At 43.1% G+C, this 25,928-nt stretch overlaps 2 protein-coding genes and 1 pseudogene across 5 annotated transcripts in view; 1 reads left to right on the top strand and 2 right to left on the bottom strand.

The window, feature by feature from the left end:
• The window catches only part of LOC139478903 (syntenin-1-like), a 39,623-nt gene extending 37,043 nt beyond the window's left edge, over window positions 1-2,580 (bottom strand). The window contains exon 1 of one of the 2 annotated variants that reach the window (XM_071261586.1): window positions 2,517-2,580. The gene's annotated coding sequence lies outside the window, so the exon portion shown is untranslated. Of the gene's footprint in view, window positions 1-2,462; window positions 2,486-2,516 lie in introns of those variants that run through there. The other variant, XM_071261585.1, reaches the window with a different exon arrangement.
• The window catches only part of LOC139478902 (phosphatase and actin regulator 1-like), an 83,350-nt gene that overhangs the window by 25,688 nt on the left and 31,734 nt on the right, over window positions 1-25,928 (top strand). For 2 of the 3 annotated variants that reach the window (XM_071261578.1, XM_071261579.1), the window contains 2 exons: window positions 17,820-17,978; window positions 19,965-20,069. In XM_071261578.1, the coding sequence (XP_071117679.1) occupies window positions 17,820-17,978; window positions 19,965-20,069 (264 nt within the window). Of the gene's footprint in view, window positions 1-2,758; window positions 2,933-17,819; window positions 17,979-19,964; window positions 20,070-25,928 lie in introns of those variants that run through there. The other variant, XM_071261580.1, reaches the window with a different exon arrangement.
• LOC139478328 (uncharacterized) lies at window positions 256-2,793 on the bottom strand (annotated as a pseudogene).

Genomic DNA, 25,928 nt, shown 5'->3' with positions numbered 1-25,928 from the left:
ACCCTAGAAGGGGGATGGGTGTAACTGTAGGCGGAGACCCTAGAAGGGGGGTGGGTGTAACTGTAGGCAGAGACCCTAAAAGGAGGGTGGGTGTAACTGTAGACAGAGACCCTAGAATGGGGGTGGGTGTAACTGTAGGTGGAGACCCTAGAAGGGGGATGGGTGTAACTGTAGGCGGAGACCCTAGAAGGGGGGTGGATGTAACTGTAGGCAGAGACCCTAGAATGGGGGTGGGTGTAACTGTAGGTGGAGACCCTAGAAAGGGGATGGGTGTAACTGTAGGCGGAGACCCTAGAAGGGGGGTGGGTGTAACTGTAGGCAGAGACCCTAGAAGGAGGGTGGGTGTAACTGTAGGCAGAGACCCTAGAAGGAGGGTGGGTGTAACTGTAGGCAGAGACCCTAGAATGGGGGTGGGTGTAACTGTAGGCGGAGACCCTAGAAGGGGGGTGGGTGTAACTGTAGGCGGAGACCCTAGAAGGAGGGTGGGTGTAACTGTAGGCAGAGACCCTAGAAGGAGGGTGGGTGTAACTGTAGGCGGAGACCCTAGAAGGAGGGTGGGTGTAACTGTAGGCGGAGACCCTAGAAGGAGGGTGGGTGTAACTGTAGGCAGAGACCCTAGAAGGAGGGGGGGTGTAACTGTAGGCGGAGACCCTAGAAGGAGGGTGGGTGTAACTGTAGGCAGAGACCCTAGAAGGAGGGTGGGTGTAACTGTAGGCAGAGACCCTAGAAGGAGGGTGGGTGTAACTGTTAGCAGAGACCCTAGAAGGGGATGAGTGTAACTGTAGGCAGAGACCCTAGAAGGAAGGTGGGTGTAACTGTAGGCGGAGACCCTAGAAGGGGGTTGCGTGTAACTGTAGGTGGAGACCCTAGAAGGGGGGTTTAACTCTAGGGGGAGATGCTTGAAGGAGGCTTTGTAACTCTAGGAGAAGACCCTTAGAAGGAGGTAGCTCAAATCCAGTAGAAGGATAGATACCCTAGAAGAAATGTTCCTAACTCCCATAGAAGGAGACCCTAGAAGGTGAGCTACCTATTGTTGCCTTATGGATTTCACTTCGCCTTGCTCCAAGGCTGCACTGAAAGAAAGGTCTGTGGATGTGTACTAATCCTCCTAATAGGCAAGTCTAGATATGTGGACAGTACACTTCAGTCTCTTTTAGGGACAACTTATTCTTTACATAATCTAGAAATTATGAATTAAACTAATAATTATTGCCTTAGACACTTGTGCAAGTCTAGGATTTCACTGTACAATAACTGTACGCTATTGCAGTGTGAACTTTGACTTCTGTTCAAGAATTCCAGTTGTAAGGAGAGCATGCCCTTCAGCTCCTGTGTCAGTCCCTCACTGATCATGCTAATGGCTTTATAATAGATGTGTGTAGTGAACAAGCACAATAAGCTTTAGGTTGGCAAATAAAGATCCTTGTTAATTTTCCTCAAGCCTATCCAATGACACAAATTTCTTTTTAAGAATCTAATTGTGTCATTTCCTGTTGTCAATTTCCTATACAGCTGTGGTTCACAGTACATGGTCAGTTTCTTATACAGCTGTGGTTCACAGTACATGGTCAGTTTCCTATACAGCTGTTGTACACAGTACATGGTCAGTTTCTTATACAGCTGTGGTACACAGTACATGGTTAGTTTCCTATACAGCTGTGGTACACAGTACATGGACAGTTTCTTATACAGCTGTGGTACACAGTACATGGTTAGTTTCCTATACAGCTGTGGTACACAGTACATGGTCAGTTTCTTTAATAATACAGCTGTGGTACACAGTACATGGTTAGTTTCCTATACAGCCATGGTACACAGTACATGGACAGTTTCCTATACAGCTGCAGTACTGTTCTACCTGTACAATGTATGATAGATACTTACTGTGGTCTACCTGTACAATGTATGATAGACAGGTACTGTGGTCTACCTGTACAATGTATGATAGACAGGTAGTGTGGTTTACCTGTACAATGTATGATAAACAGGTAGTGTGGTCTACCTGTACAATGTATGATAGACAGGTAGTGTGGTCTACCTGTACAATGTATGATAAACAGGTGATGTGGTCTACCTGTACAATGTATGAAAAACAGGTAGTGTGGTCTACCTGTACAATGTATGATAGACAGGTAGTGTGGTCTACCTGTACAATGTATGATAGACAGGTAGTGTGGTCTACCTGTACAATGTATGATAGACAGGTGGTGTGGTCTACCTGTACAATGTATGATAAACAGGTGATGTGGTCTACCTGTACAATGTATGATAGACAGGTAGTGTGGTCTACCTGTACAATGTATGATAGACAGGTAGTGTGGTCTACCTGTACAATGTATGATAAACAGGTAGTGTGGTCTACCTGTACAATGTATGATAAACAGGTGGTGTGGTCTACCTGTACAATGTATGATAAACAGGTGATGTGGTCTGCCTGTACAAAGTATGATAGAGTGTTTTACCTGGTCTGTAATCGTCAGCTAACGAAGGTTGAAGGCCAGGTGTAACATATTTACCTGTATCTATACAGCTGAGCCTGTGTGTAGTTGGTTTGATCACACAAACTGATTATGTAGGTCAGCACACAACAGTAGAGTCCTGATTCAATGCGTGTATTGCTGAACATGACAGAGAAATATACACCTGCTTAAATCAGGGTCACAGTTGTCACTCCAGCAACTCAAGGTGTGGATACATGTTGTTGAAATTTTACATTATTCTGTTTGAAATGTTTGTATTGCTATAAATAGTTGTGAGGAAAACAGCCCATGTGAATGAAAGTACCTTTGACATTGTATGTTTGCTAGTGAGTGAGTAATGGGGCTATTGTTGGTGGTGATCTGAAGGGTAGGGCCACTCTGGTGACCGGGAGTAGACAGACTACCTATCGGGACGACCATGTCTACAGGCAGGTGGCCCACAGCGAAACAGGGTACTGTGTTTGAGTGTAACTTGTAGCTTTTAGCTTTTCACAGTTTCACGATGGCCATCTTCTATTTGATGTCAGGATAGTTACAGCTTGTGTTCAGAACGCCGGTGCGGCCGGTGAGGCTGTAACATCCTGGAGCTACGTGACAAACTGTTTTCTGGGGGAAGAAGTGGAGAGAAGGGGTCAGCAGTGTTGGGAAGAGGATATTGTGGGGATGGGTGAGATTTGGGTGGGATGGGGTAGGGTGAGGACATTTGGTTTTGTGAAGCAATATAAATGGGTCAATGTGGAGTTGGGTTGAGATGGGGGTGGGTTGGAGTGATAGGTGATAGTGTTGTAGTGGTACATTGTTGTAGTGATACATTGTAGATGTGCATTGTTGTAGTTGTACATTGTAGCAGTTCATTGTTGTATGGTGGCATTCTGTAAATAACTGAGTCTGGACCAGGCAATCCAGTGATTGACATCATGAGCATGTGATACATTGTAGTGGTACATTGTTGTAGAGGTACATTGTTGTAGTGGTAATTTGTTGTAGTGGTACCTTGTTGTAGTGGTACATTGCTGTATTGGTTCATTGTTGTAGTGGTACATTGTTGTAGTGGTACATTGCTGTAGTGGTACATTGCTGTAGTGGTACATTGTTGTAGAGATACATTGCTGTAGAGGTACATTGTTGTAGTGGTAATTTGTTGTAGTGGTACATTGTTGTAGAGGTTCATTGTTGTAGAGATACATTGTTGTAGAGGTACATTGTTGTAGAGATACATTGTTGTAGAGGTACATTGTTGTAGTGGTAATTTGTTGTAGTGGTACCTTGTTGTAGTGGTACATTGCTGTATTGGTTCATTGTTGTAGTGGTACATTGTTGTAGTGGTACATTGCTGTAGTGGTACATTGCTGTAGTGGTACATTGTTGTAGAGATACATTGCTGTAGAGGTACATTGTTGTAGTGGTAATTTGTTGTAGTGGTACATTGTTGTAGAGGTACATTGTTGTAGAGATACATTGTTGTAGAGATACATTGTTGTAGAGGTACATTGTTGTAGTGGTTGTGATACATTGTTGTAGAGGTACATTGTTGTAGTGGTAATTTGTTGTAGTGGTACATTGTTGTAGAGGTACATTGTTGTAGTGGTTGTGATACATTGTTGTAGAGGTACATTGTTGTAGTGGTAATTTGTTGTAGTGGTACATTGTTGTAGAGGTACATTGTTGTAGTGGTTGTGATACATTGTTGTAGAGGTGCTTGTAGAGGTACATTGTTGTAGAGGTACATTGTTGTAGAGGTACATTGTTGTAGTGGTAATTTGTTGTAGTGGTACATTGTTGTAGAGGTACATTGTTGTAGAGATACATTGTTGTAGAGGTACATTGTTGTAGTGGTAATTTGTTGTAGTGGTACATTGTTGTAGAGGTACATTGTTGTAGTGGTTGTGATACATTGTTGTAGAGGTGCTTGTAGAGGTACATTGTTGTAGAGGTACATTGTTGTAGAGGTACATTGTTGTAGAGATACATTGTTGTAGAGGTACATTGTTGTAGAGGTACATTGTTGTAGAGATACATTGTTGTAGAGGTACATTGTTGTAGTGGTAATTTGTTGTAGTGGTACATTGTTGTAGAGGTACATTGTTGTAGAGGTGCTTGTAGAGATACATTGTTGTTGTGGAACTTGATTGTAGAGGTACATTGTTGTAGAGGTGCTTGTAGAGATACATTGTTGTTGTGGAACTTGATTGTAGAGGTACATTGTTGTAGAGGTGCCTGTAGAGATACATTGTTGTTGTGGAACTTGATTGTAGTGGTAATTTGTTGTATAGCTACATTTGGTGTCATGGTGACTGCAGTGTGTCACATCCCGGTCGTCTGGTACAGGTGAATGTAGGTAGAGCATGTCATTCCCCAGTCACATCTGTTCATATTGCAGAGTGTTTACACCGGTATTTATTCAGATGAAGTTGATTATTGTGTTATGATGTGCACTACAAAGGCTCATTGATGCTGACATTAACCTTCACATATCACTAACACCATGTCTGCCACAGGATTTTATGATTTGAAGAATTGTTGGGTATTGATTCTCAAGAAAAGTTTTCCACAGCTTAAATTGATTTTCTCTATGAGCTGCCATTGCAACCAGCTGGGTAAGGAGCACATACGCCAGGTGAATGTTGTGGACATCCTTCAATAGCAGTTTCCCCCTTTGTGAGGACAATATCCTATGTATCAAAGCTAGCCTCTGTGTGGGAGATATCCTCTGTATCAAAGCTAGCCTCTGTGAGGGAGATATCCTATGTATCAAAGCTAGCCTCTGTGTGGGAGATATCCTATGTATCAAAGCTAGCCTCTGTGAGGGAGATATCCTATATATCAAAGCTAGCCTCTGTGTGGGAGATATCCTGTATATCAAAGCTAGCCTCTGTGAGCGAGATATCCTATATATCAAAGCTAGCATCTATGTGGGAGATATCCTATATATCAAAGCTAACCTCTGTGAGGGAGATATCCTATGTATCAAAGCTAGCCTCTGTGAGCGAGATATCCTATATATCAAAGCTAGCATCTATGTGGGAGATATCCTATATATCAAAGCTAACCTCTGTGAGGGAGATATCCTATATATCAAAGCTAGCATCTATGTGGGAGATATCCAATGTATCAAAGCCAGCCTCTGTGAGGGAGATATCCTATGTATCAAAGCTAGCCTCTGTGAGATATCCAATGTATCAAAACTAGCCTGTGAAAGAGATATATATGTTGCCAGATGATACTTTTGGTCATTTAATTTTTTCGGTTGACAGTTATAAACTTTCCGAACTAAGGCATCAGATTCCAGCCACTAGCAGTTGGATATAGGTGATCAGAACAGGCCAGCGCAACAAGTTCCGTCTTTGTGCAGGATAATACCACACATGATTTATCTCACTTTTATCATTCAATAACTGTTTCCTATTCATGCTTGTCTTTGTGAAGGTGTATTTCAACAAACAGAAAAAGACTTTCATGCAGAGTATTATGTAGATTGTTAGGGTTATGTAGTCATGTATGAGATTCACTACCTGGCACAGTGTCAAGGCTCATAATACAGTCAGGTTGTGTGTAAATTCAACAGATATGGTTGCAAAGTAAAATCTATTCTTGTCTAGCCACAGGACATATAGCTTAGGGCAAACAGTATGAGATGTTTGACTTAAAGTGACAACCATATATTTCCTGTTATCCCTGTTGTCAGTTTAGACTTGTTTCATCTTCTGCTGTTATTCATTTTTGAAAAATCAAGGTATGTTAACCACGCCCACTACATCAGTCCGGGAAGATCCAGGGTAGAATAGGTCTTCAGCAACCCATGCTTGCCGTAAAAAGGCGACTATACTTGTCGTAAGAGGCGACTAACGTGATCGGGTGGTCAGGCTAGCTGACTTTGTTGATGCTTGTTATTGTATCCCAATTGCGTGGACCGATGCTCATGATGTCAGTCCATGGATTTGATTGGTCAAGACTCGATTATTTACAGATCACTATCATATAGCTGGAATAATGCTAAGTGCGACATTAAACAACAAACAAACATTAGTGATATGTAACATCTGTCAGTAGCCCCACATCCGTTACATCAGTCATGTGTAACACCTGTCACTAGCTCCACATCCGTTACATCAGTCATGTGTAACACCTGTCAGTAGCTCCACATCCGTTACATCAGTCATGTGTAGCACCTGTCAGTAGCTCCACATCCGTTACATCAGTCATGTGTAACACCTGTCAGTAGCTCCACATCCGTTACATCAGTCATGTGTAACACCTGTCAGTAGCCCCACATCCGTTACATCAGTCATGTGTAACACCTGTCAGTAGCCCCACATCTGTTACATCAGTCATGTGTAACACCTGTCAGTAGCTCCACATCCGTTACATCAGTCATGTGTAACACCTGTCAGTAGCCCCACATCCGTTACATCAGTCATGTGTAACACCTGTCAGTAGCCCCACATCCGTTACATCAGTCATGTGTAACACCTGTCAGTAGCTCCACATTCGTTACATCAGTCATGTGTAGCACCTGTCAGTAGCCCCACATCCGTTACATGTCATATGTAACACCTGTCAGTAGCCCCACATCCGTTACATCAGTCATATGTAACACCTGTCAGTAGCCCCACATCCGTTACATCAGTCATGTGTAACACCTGTCAGTAGCCCCACATCCGTTACATCAGTCATGTGTAACACCTGTCAGTAGCCCCACATCTGTTACATCAGTCATGTGTAACACCTGTCAGTAGCTCCACATCCGTTACATCAGTCATGTGTAACACCTGTCAGTAGCCCCACATCCGTTACATCAGTCATGTGTAACACCTGTCAGTAGCCCCACATCCGTTACATCAGTCATGTGTAACACCTGTCAGTAGCTCCACATTCGTTACATCAGTCATGTGTAACACCTGTCAGTAGCCCCACATCCGTTACATCAGTCATATGTAACACCTGTCAGTAGCCCCACATCCATTACATCAGTCATATGTAACACCTGTCAGTAGCCCCACATCCGTTACATCAGTCATGTGTAACACCTGTCAGTAGCCCCACATCCGTTACATCAGTCATGTGTAACACCTGGTGTATCAGTAACCCCCACATCCGTTACACAAGCTGGTGACTGAAGGATCAGTGATCCGAGACACCTGCACCAAGTGCTGAGATGGCATTCACCGTAGTTCGTTTGTTACCCACTTTGTGATCACTTTGTGATTTGTTGTGGTGATGTTGAGCTGAGGCTCTTCCCGTAACTTTTTATTGTTGAAATGGCTACATATCCTCCGAAATGAAACAGAAATGCACAGGCAAATGTACAGAGGATATCAAAGACATCTTTTCTTTGCTTGCAAATCCTTTCAAAACTGACAGTAACACAAATTCTGTGTCGGGGGACCAGCCCACATGGTCAATGTATTTGTCCTTCATTTCCTGTAGATCCACCATTGTTTTAGCTGTGCACAATTGAGTACATTACTTTCTCATTAACAACAAAACACCATGATTTCACTGGGGATCTAGTGTATTCAGCCAAAATTTAATGGTTGTCATGGAAACAAGACATTTTGGATTGAATTATGTACAGTAAAGATGGGGAAATATATTGCGAGAATGCAGTGTAATGACATTGAGGACTTGTTTATAGACCTCTCCTCTCCTATATCACTGCATGTCTCTCTCGAGCTTCTTACATCATTGTGTGCTTCTTTCATATACAGACTTCTTGAATGTGACACAGTAGGTTTTGATTGTACTAGCTATTGGGTGCCACAATGTGACACAGTATGTGGTGTTTGTAGGAGCTAGTTGGTGCCACAATGTGACACAGTGTGTGGTGTTTGTAGGAGCTAGAGGGTGCCAAAATGTGACACAGTATGTGGTGATTGTAGCTGAAGTAGGCTGTGCCGCCAGGGTCAGTTACAGGTGATTTAGGCTGTGCCACCAGGGTCAGTTACAGGTGATGTGGGCTGTGCCATCAGGGCCAGTTACAGCTGATGTGGGCTGTGCCATCAGGGTCAGTTACAGCTGATGTGGGCTGTGCCACCAGGGTCAGTTACAGCTGACGTAGACTGTGCCACCAGGGTCAGTTACAGCTGATGTGGGCTGTGCCACCAGGGTCACTTACAGCTGATGTGGGCTGTGCCATCAGGGTCAGTTACAGCTGATGTGGGCTGTGCCACCAGGGTCAGTTACAGCTTCTTGAGGAGCTATTGTCTGCCATTGTCTGCTGTTGTATCTTGCTCATCGCAGAAAGTCCTTCATTATTTTGCCTTTCAGCTCAGCAATGTTTGTCCTTATTTTGTCCTTGACAAGTACAGAAGTAACTGTCTGACAGTGAGATTTGTTTGTTTGCTTCTTTTAAAAGTTTGTTTGTTTTTTTTCAGGAGAGGGTATTTCCGTGTTGTATAAAGTAGTTGTCTGTCTCTGTATGCCCGTGCCTGCCACAGTGGGATTATCAGTTGAGTTGTTGGTTTACTGTGCATGATGTTGGGTAATGTGGATAGTAATACTCAGATTTGGTGTAGACTCACAAGTGCAGATCCTGCTTTGCTGTGTATATACTCTGTAAGCTGTCGTGTGGCATGCAAAAGATGCATCGTCGACATTACTGTAAGATTGTGTGGGTGTTTGACATCAGCCTTGATACATCAGTTAAGATCGTATGGGTATTTGGCATCAGTCTTGATACATCAGTTGAGATCATATGGGTATTTGGCATCAGTCTTGATACATCAGTTGAGATCATATGGGTATTTGGCATCAGTCTTGATACATCAGTTGAGATCATATGGGTATTTGGCATCAGTCTTGATACATCAGTTGAGATCATATGGGTATTTGACATCAGTCTTGATACATCATGTAAGTTTGTATGGGTATTTGGCATCAGCCTTGATACATCAGTTGAGATCATATGGGTATTTGACATCAGTCTTGATACATCATGTAAGTTTGTATGGGTATTTGGCATCAGTCTTGATACATCATGTAAGTTTGTATGGGTATTTGGCATCAGCCTTGATACATCAGTTGAGATCATATGGGTATTTGGCATCAGTCTTGATACATCATGTAAGTTTGTATGGGTATTTGGCATCAGCCTTGATACATCAGTTAAGATCGCATGGGTACCGTATTCAACGTAATAGGCGCCCCGCTCTAATAAGCGCCCAAGACGATATTTGCTAATATATTGTCAAATGAACAATCCCAATTAGCACCCCTTCTGATTGATCAATGTACGCAAGACTTAGTCATTCGTGTATAATACGCACTCATGTGTTATATGCACCCTTAATTATGGGCAATTAAATTCTGGAAAAATATATCTGTCGTATATAAACAGTCAGGCCGTCAGCATAAACCACGAAATATATGTTTCAACTCTGTTTTTTCCACCAAAATAATATTCTAATAAGAGCCCCCTATTTCTAATTTTGAGAGCGCCCTGGGCGCTTATTACGTCAAATAGGGTATTTGGCATCAGCCTTGATACATCAGTTGAGATCGTATGGGTATTTGGCATCAGTCTTGCTATATCAGTTAAGATCGTATGGGTATTTGGCATCAGCCTGGATACATCGGGTAAGATTGTATGGATATTGTTCATCTGTAGGTTATGTACTAAAGTGAAAGTGATTTCATGTTCCTTGGAAAATCCTTAAAAGAAGAATATGGAATGAACAAGATTTAATTTTCAGGTTCGTTTAGATTAGGAAAGAAAAAAACAAAACTAGCATTGTTATTAAAACTCGCTAAATATTGGCCTGAACTTCCTGGACAAAGGTCATTGACACCCAGTAGGGAGCTATTAGGTAATCTCAATCCGGGGTTGATCAAATTATTATTTTGGAACACTTTACGATTACATCGGTACGTTTCACGCCTGGTCTAGATTACTAATCCATTCTTGACCACAGCTTCACCAATAATACCCGTAATCAGTTGCTCAAAGGTGTATAATGAAGTCCCAACATACTGGCTCTTTACACTTCCAGACTTCTACAGGGGGTACTTCCTATTGTCAGGGGGATCAGTCTAGTCCCTCCAGACTTCTACAGGGGGTACTTCATACTGGCAGAGGGATCAGTCTAGTCCCTCCAGACTTCTACAGGGGGTACTTCCTACTGGCAGGGGGATCAGTCTAGTCCCTCCAGACTTCTGCAGGGGGTACTTCCTACTGGCAGGGGGATCAGTCTAGTCCCTCCAGACTTCTACAGGGGGTACTTCCTACTGGCAGGGGGATCAGTCTAGTCCCTCCAGACTTCTACAGGGGGTACTTCCTACTGACAGAGGGATCAGTCTAGGTGGATATGGGGACTAGTCAGAGGTGTCAGAGGTGGATGACTTTAAGGAAGTGGGGGACTTGTTGAGGTTGGTGACTAGTCGGGGTGGGTGACTAGTCGGGGTGGGTGACTAGTCGGGATGGGTGACTAGTGGGGGTGCTTGACTAGTCAGGGTGGATGACTAGTCGAGGTGGGGGACTAGTCGGGGTGGGTGACAAGTTGGGGTGGGTGACTAGTTGGGGTGGGTGACTAGTCGGGGTGGGTGACTAGTGGGGGTGCTTGACTAGTGCTGGTGCTTGACTAGTCGGAGTGGATGACTAGTTGGGGTGGGTGACTAGTTGGGGTGGGTGACTAGTCGGGGTGGGTGACTAGTTGGGATGGGTGACTAGTCGGGGTGGGATGACTAGTCGGGTATGAGGGGACTTATTGAGGGTGGGGGACATTTTGGAGGCAGAGTCAAGTCCTGGCTACTTAATGCCAGTCTGATTGGGCACAGGCCCCTGCAGGTTCCACTCATCAATTTAAAGACTTGCATAGCAGTACAGTGTTGACGTAGGTGGAGTAGTCAATATGGTCTGTCATTAGCACACTGACCCGTGCTGTGATTGAGCAGGTATTTATTGAGTGGAATAATCAATGGAGGAGAGTCACCTTGCGACACCTCAACATTAGGAAGCTCTGAAGGTCGAGTCATGCTCAAGTTAGTGTCGCACAGTAAAATTTACAGTTTAGGTAAGCAGATTTGTTTAAGAGTGTTACTTGTTCAATCACTTATAGATTTTATGATTAAGTTCAAACATGCATAGACTCTCTAAGCATTACTTAATCAGGTTGTTTAAACATTGGTATCACCTACCATAGTAGTAGCATGTTGTTGACATCTTAACCTGACTTAGTGGTTGGTTGCATAGAACACTCTCACATATATGTAGGGGTTGTTGGTGGCTGTGATGGACGTAGAACAGTGTCACATATATGTAGTGGTTGTTGGTGGCTGTGATGGACGTAGAACAGTGTCATATATATGTAGTGGTTGTTGGCGGCTGTGATAGACGTAGAACAGTGTCACATATATGTAGTGGTTGTTGGTGACTGTGAGGGACGTAGAACACTCTCACATATATGTAGTGGTTGTTGGTGGCTGTGAAGGACATAGAACACTCTCACATATATGTAGTGGTTGTTGGTGACTGTGATGGACGTAGAACACTCTCACATATATGTAGTGGTTGTTGGTGACTGTGATGGACGTAGAACAGTGTCACATATATGTAGTGGTTGTTGGTGACTGTGATGGACGTAGAACACTCCCACATATATATAGTGGTTGTTGACGACTGTGATGGACGTAGAACACTCTCACATATATGTAGTGGTTGTTGACGACTGTAATGGACGTAGAACAGTGTCACATATATATAGTGGTTGTTGGTGACTGTGAGGGACATAGAACACTCCCACATATATATAGTGGTTGTTGGTGACTGTGATGGACGTAGAACACTCCCACATATATGTAGTGGTTGTTGGTAACTGTGATGGACGTAGAACAGTGTCACATATATGTAGTGGTTGTTGGTGACTGTGATGGACGTAGAACACTCTCACATATATATAGTGGTTGTTGGTGACTGTGAGGGACATAGAACACTCCCACATATATATAGTGGTTGTTGGTGACTGTGAGGGACGTAGAACACTCCCACATATATATAGTGGTTGTTGGTGACTGTGAGGGACATAGAACACTCCCGCATATATATAGTGGTTGTTGGTGACTGTGAGGGACATAGAACACTCCCACATATATATAGTGGTTGTTGGTGACTGTGAGGGACGTAGAACACTCCCACATATATATAGTGGTTGTTGGTGACTGTGATGGACATAGAACACTCCCACATATATATAGTGGTTGTTGGTGACTGTGATGGACATAGAACACTCCCACATATATGTAGTGGTTGTTGGTGACTGTGATGGACATAGAACACTCCCACATATATGTAGTAGTTGTTTTTGTCCAGGAACTTGCTCCATGTATGCTGGCGATAGGGTACAAGCCTTACCTCACTGTAGATAAAGTGTAATGTGTGGGAACTATAACCTGGGTAATGGAGTCAGTACGTAAACAATTCTCCAAGCCCTGTCATAGAATCAGGGTCTCAGGTGGGTGGTGGTTGCCATGGAAATCGAAATACATTCTCCAGTGAAGGAGGGCTGATATTTATTACACATGGCTGGAGTTGTTGTGAACATAGCAGGACACACTCACACACTCACACACTCACACACTCTCACCACCGCTAGCTGTCATAAACACTGGCCACACTAAAGATCCGGGTTACAAGTGGTCTTCAGCAACCCACACTTGTCAGAAGAGGTGACTCATCGGATTGGGTTCGCAGGCTCGCTGACTTGGTTGATGCATCTCAGTGTGTCCCAACGGTGTAGATGCTTATGATGTTAATCACTGGATTGTCTGGTCCAGACTTAATTGTTTAAAAACCTCCGTCGTTATATGCAGAATATTGCTCAGTGTAGTGTCAAACAAATAAAAAACATAAACAGTACCACATACACTCTGCCACACAGGCATGAAAACATGCACACACACGCCATGCCACGCCACGCCACGCCATGCCACACCACACCGCAAGGCGCGCCCACACGCACACGCACACACACACAAACACAAACACATACACATACACACATGCGCACATAAACACAGACACACACATGCACACACGCACAAACACTTGTACACTCACACACGCATACTGAGTTTATTCCAGTTTAACCTTTCAATAAACTTGTATTAATTTGAGTATTTGTGGCATTGTTGCACGTAGTGAGTGTGCAGGAAATAACTGTGTAAAGTAGTTGTGAGGAATGTAGCACTACGGTGGCAACAGCACACACTCCCTTGTAGCAGCCAGCTTCCTGGTCACAAGTCCTCACTAAGTGTCAAACTCCGGTCATGGTGGAGAATTCCACATGCACCTGATGCAAACCACAAATATTGTCACACGTGTGCCACTGACCCACTGCATGAGTGGATGTAGGGCACTGTTTGCACCGGTAACTCTGATAACTCTGTTTGAAAGTTTCATGACCATGTTGACTGATCCACCTTACCTGCAAACATTTTTTAATCTGAAGTTTACACAATATACAGCTTTTCCATTGGAAGAGAGGCTGGTCACATGAAACGGTCACGCAAAACTGACGTTCATAAGTGTATGAAAGACACACTTTGAGGTTCATACGTTTTTCGCGAGACTGTATTCTTGAAATACTTCCACATTCCTGAGGAAAAACCTGGGAATTCCCTTGGCAAAGCAGGTGCTTGTAGGCCTGTTGGTCTATGGTGAAGCAGGTGCTTGCAGGCCTGTCGGTCTATGATGAAGCAGGTGCATGATCATGAAGGTCTGTCGGTCTATTGCGAAGGAGTTGCTTGTAGGCCTGTCAGTCTATGGCGAAGCATGTGCTTGTAAGCCTGTCGGTGTATTGCAAAGCAGGTGCTTGTAGGCCTGTCGGTCTATGGTGAAGCAGGTGCTTGCAGGCCTGTCGGTCTATGGTGAAGCAGGAAGCAGGTGTGTGAAGGCATGTAGGTCTAAGTCAACGCAGGGGCTTGTAGGCCTGTCGGTCTAGGCAAAGCATGTGCTTGTAGGCCTGTCGGTCTATGGCAAAGCAGGTGCATGATCATGAAGGTCTGTCGGTCTATTGCGAAGCAGTTGCTTGTAGGCTTGTCGTAGTATGGCAAGCAGTTGCTTGTAGGGCTGTCGGTCTATGGCGAAGCATGTGCTTGTAAGCCTGTCGGTCTTTGTCAAAACAGGTGCTTGTAGGCCTGTTGGTCTATAGCGAAGCAGTTGCTTGTAGGCCTGTCGGTCTATGGTGAAGCAGTTGCTTGTAGGTCTGTCTGTCTATGGCGAAGCAGGTGCACGGTATGTGCATAATTAATTGAAAACCCATTGCAGATCCTGCTGAAATTCTAACATCCAGCTAAGTCCTGGAATTAATTGAATGTGATGACTCTCTCTATAGATGTATTGCCATGATAACATGATTACATTGTGTGACGTCCATCGATAAATGAGGAACAGCTAGCAGAGGCTTGTTATTGCTGTACACACTATTGTGAGCAGTCATTGTTATTGCTGTAAACAGTAGGATGAGCGGTGTTTGAGTGTCGTGACAGTCATGCTTCAGTTGTCACACTGAGTCTCTCCCACACTGGCTGGCGATGGAAGGTGATTGGGTAGCATTAAGCCTCATTATGTGGTGTGATTCCATGTGAAAGTATTGAACCAGGGATGGTTGTATTGAGCTAGGAGATTTTTAAGATCCTTATTTGGGGCCCAAAGCCCAAACTGTCCTATCCCTGACCTGTATCTCAAGCAGTTGTTGTAGTTCATTTGGTTGTTCCTTAAGTAACTCTTGGTATCTGGTAAGAATTATAATAATAGGATAGTCTGTTGATGCATTGTGACGGCACTAACACCCTTATTACCCCAATAATGGAGCAATGTGGACTCGACTTTATTTCTTAGCTCCCTAGGGAGTATACAACCCATAGCTGCCTATGAAGCGCTAGGTTAACGGTCACATCACCATCTCCTCCTACCGGGTACCCATGAACTGAGGCATATTTCAAATTTGCCAGAGGAACGATATTGATGTATATCCATCTGTAAATATAACTGGGATGTTTGTACAAGAATTATGTATACTATACGAATGAATCCTGTGTTGAAAGGATAGAGACAGTCAAAGTGTAAAATGACTTAGGCAATTTACAAAATGTCAAAATATTTCAGTCATTTTACAATTTAAAAAAAAATTACTTTAAGCAGACATGTCGTAAAAATAAATGTAAAATGTCTGAAATATTTGGGCGTTATAAATGGCCTAAGTGACAATTTTATTTTATCATTTTACATATTGATTGTAACTGTAATATTATATATATGTTATATATATATATGTCATGTTACAGTTACAATCAATATATATAAACAAGTGAATTCTACAGAACTATAAGCATCAAATTTACAAAAAACAGATTCCAGTTTTCATCCCCTGGGGAAATAGCTTAGTCAGAAAGTAACTAGACACAGTTCATGCTTGGCTGAATCTGTGGAATGTCATCCATTGTATCTGGCTCAAGAAGCTGTACATCATGTGGGATATCCCACAACAGACGGTGCAGGATATGTTTCACTCAGACTCTTTGCCTTGAAATAGGAAGTAATGTATAACAGTATGAACAGACCATCACAGAATGAGTCTGTGCCTAAGTAATGTATAACAATGGGCACTGAATGAGCAGTCCTTCTGGGGTGTGATGGGTGGGCGTGCGATGTTGGTACGTGCTGGGGTGTGATGGGTGCGTGATGAGATGTTGGTACTTGCTGGGGTGTAATGGGTGCGTGGTGAGGTTTTGGTAATTGTTGGGGTGTGATGGAGGGGGGTGTAATGGGTGGGGAGGTGATATGTGGGTGAGGTGTTGGTACTTGCTGGGGTGCGATGTGTGCGTGGTGAGATGTTGGTACTTGTTGGGGTGTGATGGGTGGGGGTGAGGTGTTTGTACTTGTTGGGGTGTGATGGGTGGGGGTGTGATGGGTGGGTGAGATGTTGGTACTTGTTGGGGTGTGATGGGTGGGGGTGAGGTGTTGGTACTTGTTGGGGTGCGATGGGCTGGGGTGAGGTGTTGGTACTTGTTGGGGTGCGATTGGCTGGGGTATGATGTTGGTACTAGCTGGGGTGCGATCTGTGCGTGGTGAGATGTTGGTCCCTGCTGGGGTGGGTGGTGGTGTTGGTCCCTGCTTGGGTAGGTAGTGGTGTTGGTCCCTGCTGGGGTAGGTGGTGAGGTGTTGGTCCCTGCTGGGGTGGATGGTGAGGTGTTGGTCCCAGCTGGGGTAGGTGGTGAGGTGTTGGTCCCTGCTGGGGTAGGTGGTGAGGTGTTGGTCCCTGCTGGGATAGGTGGTGAGGTGTTGGTCCCAGCTGGGGTAGGTAGTGGTGTTGGTCCCTGCTGGGGTAGGTGGTGAGGTGTTGGTCCCAGCTGGGGTAGGTGGTGAGGTGTTGGTCCCAGCTGGGGTAGGTGGTGAGGTGTTGGTCCTAGCTGGGGTGGGTGGTGAGGTGTTGGTGCCGGCTGGGGTAGGTGGTGAGGTGTTGGTCCCAGCTGGGGTGGGTGGTGAGGTGTTGGTCCCTGCTGGGGTAGGTGGTGAGGTGTTGGTCCCTGCTGGGGTAGGTGGTGAGGTGTTGGTCCCTGCTGCTGGTGGTGGTGGTGAGGTGTTGGTCCCTGCTGGGGTAGGTGGTGAGGTGTTGGTCCCTGCTGCTGGTGGTGGTGGTGAGGTGTTGGTCCCAGCTGGGGTGGGTGGTGAGGTGTTGGTCCCTGCTGCTGGTGGTGGTGGTGAGGTGTTGGTCCCTGCTGCTGGTGGTGGTGGTGAGGTGTTGGTCCCTGCTGGGGTAGGTGGTGAGGTGTTGGTCCCTGCTGCTGGTGGTGGTGGTGAGGTGTTGGTTCCAGCTGGGGTGGGTGGTGAGGTGTTGGTCCCTGCTGCTGGTGGTGGTGGTGAGGTGTTGGTTCTAGCTGGGGTGGGTGGTGAGGTGTTGGTCCCAGCTGGATCAGGTGGTGAGGTGTTGGTCCTAGCTGGGGTGGGTGGTGAGGTGTTGGTCCCAGCTGGGGTGGGTGGTGAGGTGTTGGTCCTAGCTGGGGTGGGTGGTGAGGTGTTGGTCCCAGCTGGGGTGGGTGGTGAGGTGTTGGTCCCAGCTGGGGTGGGTGGTGAGGTGTTGGTCCTAGCTCTTACAGTTGATGGTTACAGCCACATTGGCTTACAGAAGGAACCTGTAATACAGTCAGCATCAACAATCTCAGTGATTGTTGGTTGTCTTCCTCACAGTTCATTATGCTGTATAGGTAAACTTGACTTAATCTGTCCAGATGTCACCAGCGATGTTGCTGAGCTTATGCCACACAGCTGGCAACAGAGGCCATCTTGCTCGAACATGACCAGCTCCCCAGCAAGCAGCATTCAAGTGTCTTTGTGGTCTTTTACAGATTCACGGAGAAATGGCGAGCTAAAGTCAGGATCACTAGGAACTAATACTCCACCACCTGAAAGAAAAAGCAGCAAGTTTGCAGCTCTAGGTAAAATATTCAAGCCATGGAAATGGCGGCGAAAGAAAAAGAGCGAAAAGATAGAAAAGACAGCAGTAGGTGAGTGACCTTTGACATTTGACCTGCCATGTTGATAAGAAATATGTGATTAAATAAATACAGGTATATTGACATGGGCTGTATGTATGGTGAAACTATAGCTCATATAGGTATATTGACATGGGCTTTATGTATGGTGAAACTATAGCTCATATAGGTATATTGACATGGGCTTTATGTATGGTGAAACTATAGCTCATATAAGTATATTGACATGGGCAGTATGTATGGTGAAACTATAGCTCATATAGGTATATTGACATGGGCTGTTTGTATGGTGAAACTATAGCTCATAGAGGTATATTGATATGGGCTGTTTGTATGGTGAAACGATAGCTCATATAGGTATATTGATATGGGCAGTATGTATGGTGAAACTATAACTCATACAGGTATATTGATATGGGCTGTATGTATGGTGAAACTATAGCTCATATAGGTATAATGACATGGGCAGTATGTATGGTGAAACTATAGCTCATATAGGTATAATGACATTGGCTGTATGTATGGTGAAACTATAGCTCATATAGGTATATTGATATGGGCTGTATGTATGGTGAAACTATAGCTCATATAGGTATATTGATATGGGCTGTTTGTATGGTGAAACTATAGCTCATATAGGTATATTGATATGGGCAGTATGTATGGTGAAACTATAACTCATACAGGTATATTGATATGGGCTGTATGTATGGTGAAACTATAGCTCATATAGGTATAATGACATGGGCTGTATGTATGGTGAAACTATAGCTCATATAGGTATATTGATATGGGCAGTATGTATGGTGAAACTATAGCTCATATAGGTATATTGATATGGGCTGTTTGTATGGTGAAACTATAGCTCATATAGGTATATTGATATGGGCAGTATGTATGGTGAAACTATAACTCATACAGGTATATTGATATGGGCTGTATGTATGGTGAAACTATAGCTCATATAGGTATAATGACATGGGCTGTATGTATGGTGAAACTATAGCTCATATAGGTATATTGATATGGGCAGTATGTATGGTGAAACTATAGCTCATATAGGTATATTGATATGGGCAGTATGTATGGTGAAACTATAGCTCATATATAGGTATATTGACATGGGCTGTATGTATGGTGAAACTATAGCTCAGGGTTAGAAATTGGAACTAGTCCTGTAGTCCTTGCCAAACTGCCCAATAGTAAAGGTATCCTAAGGACTAGTAGAAATTTGCCATTTTTAAGGGTTTTGCTATATGTTATCATTATAAGGACTAGTGAACTGAAACTGTTAGTTTCTACCGCTGTTAAGCTCATATAGGTATATTGATATGGGCAGTATGTATGGTGAAACTGTAGCTCATATAGGTATAATGACATGGGCTGTATGTATGGTGAAGCTATAGCTCATATAGGTATATTGATATGGGCAGTATGTATGGTGAAGCTATAGCTCATATAGGTATATTGATATGGGCAGTATGTATGGTGAAACTGTAGCTCATATAGGTATAATGACATGGGCTGTATGTATGGTGAAACTATAGCTCATATAGGTATATTGATATGGGCAGTATGTATGGTGAAGCTATAGCTCATATAGGTATATTGATATGGGCAGTATGTATGGTGAAACTGTAGCTCATATAGGTATAATGACATGGGCTGTATGTATGGTGAAACTATAGCTCATATAGGTATATTGATATGGGCAGTATGTATGGTGAAACTATAGCTCATATAGGTATATTGACATGGGCTGTATGTATGGTGAAACTATACCTCAACAGGTATATTGACATGAGCTGTATGTATGGTGAAACTATAGCTCAACAGGTATATCGACAGTATGTTTGATTACAGTATATCTCATTCATGTTTATCTACAGCTCATACAGGTATATCAACAGTTCATACAGGTAGGACAGACCGTCTTGTACAAAGCATAGATGGCCAAATGTTCCGCCGCCATTGTTAACACTGTGTGTATTTTTTCAGATTTAGAGAGAAAAATATCTATGCGAACAAGTCGAGAGGAGTTAATACGTAAAGGAGTGTTACGGGAGCCGGAGGAGAGCCAGCAGAACCATGTACCAAAGATAGGTGAGTAGACTGGATGGCTGGCTGGTCTGGGTTCAGGCCTTGCCAGTGATGCCCCTGCGCCGAGTATATGTACACTATATTGTATAATGTAGGGAGCAACATTTTATCCATGACATGACAAAGTATGAGGCGGAAACACATGTTGCACCATCAGCAAGAACAGAATTGTGATCCAGTCATGTTTGAAGATACTTGAATGCATGTTAAGCATGAACAGATAGCAGGAACACATTTGGAACGCAACTTGCTTCACGGAGAAAACAAAAGAATGACATAGCGCGTGCTGTCTGAGCACGTGCAAAATGAGGTAAATCTGACTCACTTCAGGTCAGTTTTGGTTTGATATCTCGGCTCTATAGGATGTACATTCAACAAATTTGTATTATAGCTCGTGAAGGTTGGACATAGGTAGAACAAACATTTTAGATAGGTCGTCGCAATAGGGTGCACCATAGATAGCTACAATAGAGCTTAGACTATTGATGGACTGATAGGTATGACAGCAGCAAATAGACTTTTAATTGAAATTCTTTTTAGTTTTTTTGTCATGCTTTTAAGAAGAGATTTACGTTTAGTTCCCCACATTTTTTATCTGAATTACTTCATCAATACCAAGAGAGTCATGTTTAGTTCCCCGCGGACAAGTGGGCATGGGGTGGGGGGTCTGATATCACAGGGTTGTTGTGGTCCCCAGGGTGTCAGATCTGTAAGTCTGTTTAGCTGCACATCAAGGTGAGGACCTGTCCTGGGAACCTCAACTGTCTAGTTTGCTTCACTTTACTGGGGAAGACCTCAAGTGCCTGTCTACTGATGTCACTGTCAGTGGGCACTGAACATGGAGAACTATCATCTACCCGCTTGCCATCCATGCTTGCTCTAAGAAGCCAGCTGACTGGCCAACTTCTTCATGGATGCTACAATGAGTATGAGATGAACTGCTTGACATCATACCATTTATTCAGAATAGATGTGAGAATTGATTTTCAATATGTTTCTCAGTTGATACAAAATAGTCTCTGTTACTGGTTTGGTTTACTTGGTGACTTTTTCGGTCAGATTGTATGGCATTTTAAATATCTTTGTGTGTCTTTAGGCGATAATCATCAAATGGAAGAGTTTTTTGTTCCTCTTCAGCAACATCAAGGACGTGTTATGTCCCACTATAGAATGTTGAGTCTTGAGGAAATTATTAAACGTAATGTTCAATAACTTTCATCTGATGCTATTTTAGCACATTTTGTGTGGGCAAGATTGAACTGAAGTAAAGTTTAGCTTTGTCAGCACAATTTGTAGAACACTGGAGGGCCGCCTGATTTAAGCCACAAATGTAATGACACTTTAACCATGGATTAGTCGTAAACAACTTGTGTCTTTACCAAGATTAGCTGGGAAAGGCCTGATGTTACCCCAGACATGCGAGGCTTGACATATATTAGGGTTCTTAATTAATGCTGAAACCTGTTTTGCTATATAAAAATATGACAAATATCTTTTTACTGTCTTGACTGAATTCACAGGCAAATAATTTGTTGGAAGCCAGGATATACACAATGTTGTAACTATGGCTGTAATATATACACAATGTTGTAACTAGGGCTGTAACATATACACAATGTTGTAACTATGGCTGTAACATATACACAATGTTGTAACTATGGCTGTAACATATACACAATGTTGTAACTATGGCTGTAACATGTACACAATGTTGTAACTAGGGCTGTAACATATACACAATGTTGTAATTAGGGCTGTAACATATACACAATATAATTAGGGCTGTAACATATACACAATGTTGTAACTAGGGCTGTAACAAATACACAATGTTGTTTTTATGTTGGTAACATATACACAATGTTGTTATTATGTTGGTAACATATACACAATGTTGTAACTAGGGCTGTAACACATACACAATGTTGTTATAATGTTGGTAACATATACACAATGTTGTAACTAGGGCTGTAACATATACACAATGTTGTAACTAGGGCTGTAACATATACACAATGTTGTAACTAGGGCTGTAACATATACACAATGTTGTAATTAGGGCTGTAACATATACACAATGTTGTAACTGTGGCTGTAACATATACACAATGTGGTAAAATTGGGCTGTAGCAATTACACAATGTTATAATTAGGGCTGTAACATATACACAATGTTGTAACTATGGCTGTAACATATACACAATGTTGTAACCAGGGCTGTAACATATACACAATGTTGTAACTGTGGCTGTAACATATACACAATGTTGTAACTAGGGCTGTAACATATACACAATGTTGTAACTAGGGCTGTAACATATACACAATATAATTAGGGCTGTAACATATACACAATGTTGTAACTATGGCTGTAACAAATACACAACGTTGTTATTATGTTGGTAACATATATACAATGTTGTAACTAGGGCTGTAACATATACACAATGTTGTAACTAGGGCTGTAACATATACACAATGTTGTAATTAGGGCTGGTACATATACACAATGTTGTAACTGTGGCTGTGAAATATACACAATGTTGTAACTAGGGCTGTAACATATACACAATGTTGTAACTAGGGCTGTAACATATACACAATGTTGTAACTAGGGCTGTAACATATACACAATGTAATTAGGGCTGTAACATATACACAATGTTGTAACTAGGGCTGTAACAATTACACAATGTTGTAACTAGGGCTGTAACATGTACACAATGTTATAACTATGTTGGTAACAAATACACAATGTTGTTATTATGTTGGTAACAAATACACAATGTTGTAACTAGGGCTGTAACAAATACACAATGTTGTAACCAGGGCTGTAACAAATACACAATGTTGTAACTAGGGCTGTAACAAATACACAATGTTGTAACCAGGGCTGTAACAAATACACAATGTTGTAACTAGGGCTGTAACAAGTTCAAAGTGTTGTAATATTTAATATGTCAGTAAATATGAACAGTTGTCTACTAGGAGGATTAATCATATTCACCCGTATTCATACTGATTCATTTTTCTACAATTGTTTAACTTTGGAAACATTTTTTTAATTTGGGCCAAATGTCATGTGTTAAATCAATGAAATATATATGTTGGCCAGATATATTGCATACTGAAAGAACATTGCGTATGTCAGGCGGCAGGTGTTGTGGGCTCCTCATCTACTTACTGGAGACATTAGGAGAGGCCTATGTTTACGAATCAGCCTAATCACCACGACAACAAGGGAAGGGAAGGAACTCTTGTCTGAGTGCAATGCTGCCAGCTATATTTAGAATGTCTGTAAACAGCAGATGGAATACTGTAGGTTAGGGTTAGCTGTGTGGTGGCTGGAGAAGCATCTCGGTACACATCTGATTGATCCATCATACAACTGCTGAAATGTCTTGGCATTCGATCATCAAAATATCCTTGATCATCCTACGTCAGATCAGATTTTTCAGCGTCACGCCGAAGACCCGGGTTCGATTCCCGACATGGGTACAATGTGTGAAGCCCATTTCTGGTGTCCCCCGCCGTGATATTGCTGGAATATTGCTAAAAGCGGTGTAAAACCATACTCACTCACTCACTCAGATTTTTCAGAAGTGACTAAGATTGTTAACATCTTGTTTTATTTATTACTGATTATCTGCAGAAGTGATATTCAGCAAAATAAACAAGGATTATCATGGTCTCATCATTAGAAATGTAGCATGGTCTCATCGGGTATCATGGCTCTCTATCATGAGAAGTGTAGCATGGTCTCATCGGGTCTCATGGCTCTCTATCATGAGAAGTGTAGCGTGATCTTATCGGATCTCCCGGCTCTCAATCATCAGAATCGTAGCATCATCTCATCGGGTTTTATGACCCTCAATCATTAGAAGTGTAGCATGACCTCATGGGGTCTCATGACTCCCAATCATTAGAAGTGTAATGTGATCTCAATGGGTGTCATGACCCTCAGTCATTAGAAGTGTAGCGTGACCTCATTGGGTTTCATGACCCTCAATCATTAGAAGTGTAGCGTGACCTCATCGGATCTCATGGCCCTCAATCATTAGAAGTGTAGCGTGACCTCATTGGGTTTCATGACCCTCAATCATTAGAAGTGTAGCGTGACCTCATCGGATCTCATGGCGCTCAATCATTAGAAGTGTAGCGTGACCTCATTGGATCTCATGGCCCTCAATCATTAGAAGTGTAGCGTGACCTCATCGGGTCTCATGGCTCTCAATCATTAGAAGTGTAGCATGACCTCATCGGATCTCATGGCCCTCAATCATTAGAAGTTTAGCGTGACCTCATCGGGTTTCATGACCCTCAATCATTAGAAGTGTAGCGTGACCTCATCGGATCTCATGGCCCTCAATCATTAGAAGTGTAGCGTGACCTCATCGGATCTCATGGCCCTCAATCATTCAAAGTGTAGTGTGACCTCATCGGGTCTCATGGCCCTCAATCATTCGAAGTGTAGCATGGTCCCATGTCTCTCAATCATTAGAAGCGTAGCATGGTCTCATCGAATCTCCCGGCTCTCAATCATTGGGAGTGTGGTGTGGTGTCATCGGATCTCCTGGCTCTCAATTATTAGAAGTGTGGCATGGTCTCATTGAATCTCCCGGCTCTCAATCATTGGAAGTGTGGCGTGGTGTCATCGGATCTCCCAGCTCTCAATCATTAGAAGTGTGGCATGGTCTCATTGGGTCTCATGGCTCTCAATCATTAGAATTGTATGCTTTATATGCTGATTACAAAAATCGATCAATGTCAACTTTTGGTCAAATACAAAACAAGCTCAAGGTATTATTTCAGACATCTGATTTAATTTGAAAAAAATGCCCTCTCTGAAATAAATCGTCATGTAAACTACAGGTGTGTTGTGAGAGTTACCTCCCTTTGGTCCTGATTGTGCACAGTGGTACGATATGAAGATGAATATTGTACTCCCGCTTCTCAGACCAGAGGCCTGATGCCCAGCAGCTAAAAATAGTTAATGAAGGAGATGAGCGTGTGTGTGTCAGTGTTCCATGAGAGCAGCAAGCCGGGGAGTTGTAACCCACATCCTCACAGAGCATGTTGCCTAGTCGCTGAAGTGGTCAGTGGGCAGGCGGGTCTGTGGTGGGCCTGACGTGGTCTGCGTGGTGTGGTCTGTAGGTGGACATGGTACAGGATGGGGTCAGCATGCTGGTCACAAGGTAGGCAGCATCCACCAGATCATGTTCACTTCCCCCGTGATGCAGTCTGTAATATGTGGGTTATCATAGGTTAACTGAGGCTAGGGTGGCCATCACTAACAAGTGTGTTCTAGCACTCAGCTTGTATCCAGTGTTTCGGCATTCATAGTAGCCTTGCTCCAAGGCTGTCCTGAATGATAAGTCAATGGATGTGTAGTAATACTATCCTTATAATAGGCAAGTCTAGATAAGCTGACTGTACCCCAGTCTCTTATAGGGACAACTTGTTGTTATTTATGTAATCTAGAAATTTTAGTGTTCTCTAGGCACCACCAGGTATTCTCTAGGCCCCACTTGGTATTTGCAAGGCAGCACAGCACTTAGGTATTTCCATGGCAACAGTAGGCATTCCTGCCATAGCAGTAGGTATTCACACAATAACTCTGCGTCTTCACCAGGTAACACTAGGTATTCCATAAGTAAATATAGGTATTCACTCGATAAAAGTAGGTATTCACTTGATAACGGTAGGTATTCCCTCATTAACAGTAGGTGTTCACAAGGTAACAGTTGGTGTTCACATGGTAACAGGTGTTCACAAGGGACCAGTAGGTGTTCCCAAGATAACAGTTGGTGTTCACCAGGTAACAGTTGGTGTTCACATGGTAACAGTAGGTGTTCACAAGGT

The sequence above is a fragment of the Haliotis cracherodii genome, unplaced genomic scaffold, assembly GCF_022045235.1.
Source record: "Haliotis cracherodii isolate W230 unplaced genomic scaffold, xgHalCrac1.p SCAF_4, whole genome shotgun sequence".
NCBI classification, from domain to species: Eukaryota; Metazoa; Mollusca; class Gastropoda; order Lepetellida; family Haliotidae; genus Haliotis; species Haliotis cracherodii.
Note: the sequence above shows the minus strand (reverse complement) of the source record. Positions and strands in the feature narration are given on the sequence as shown.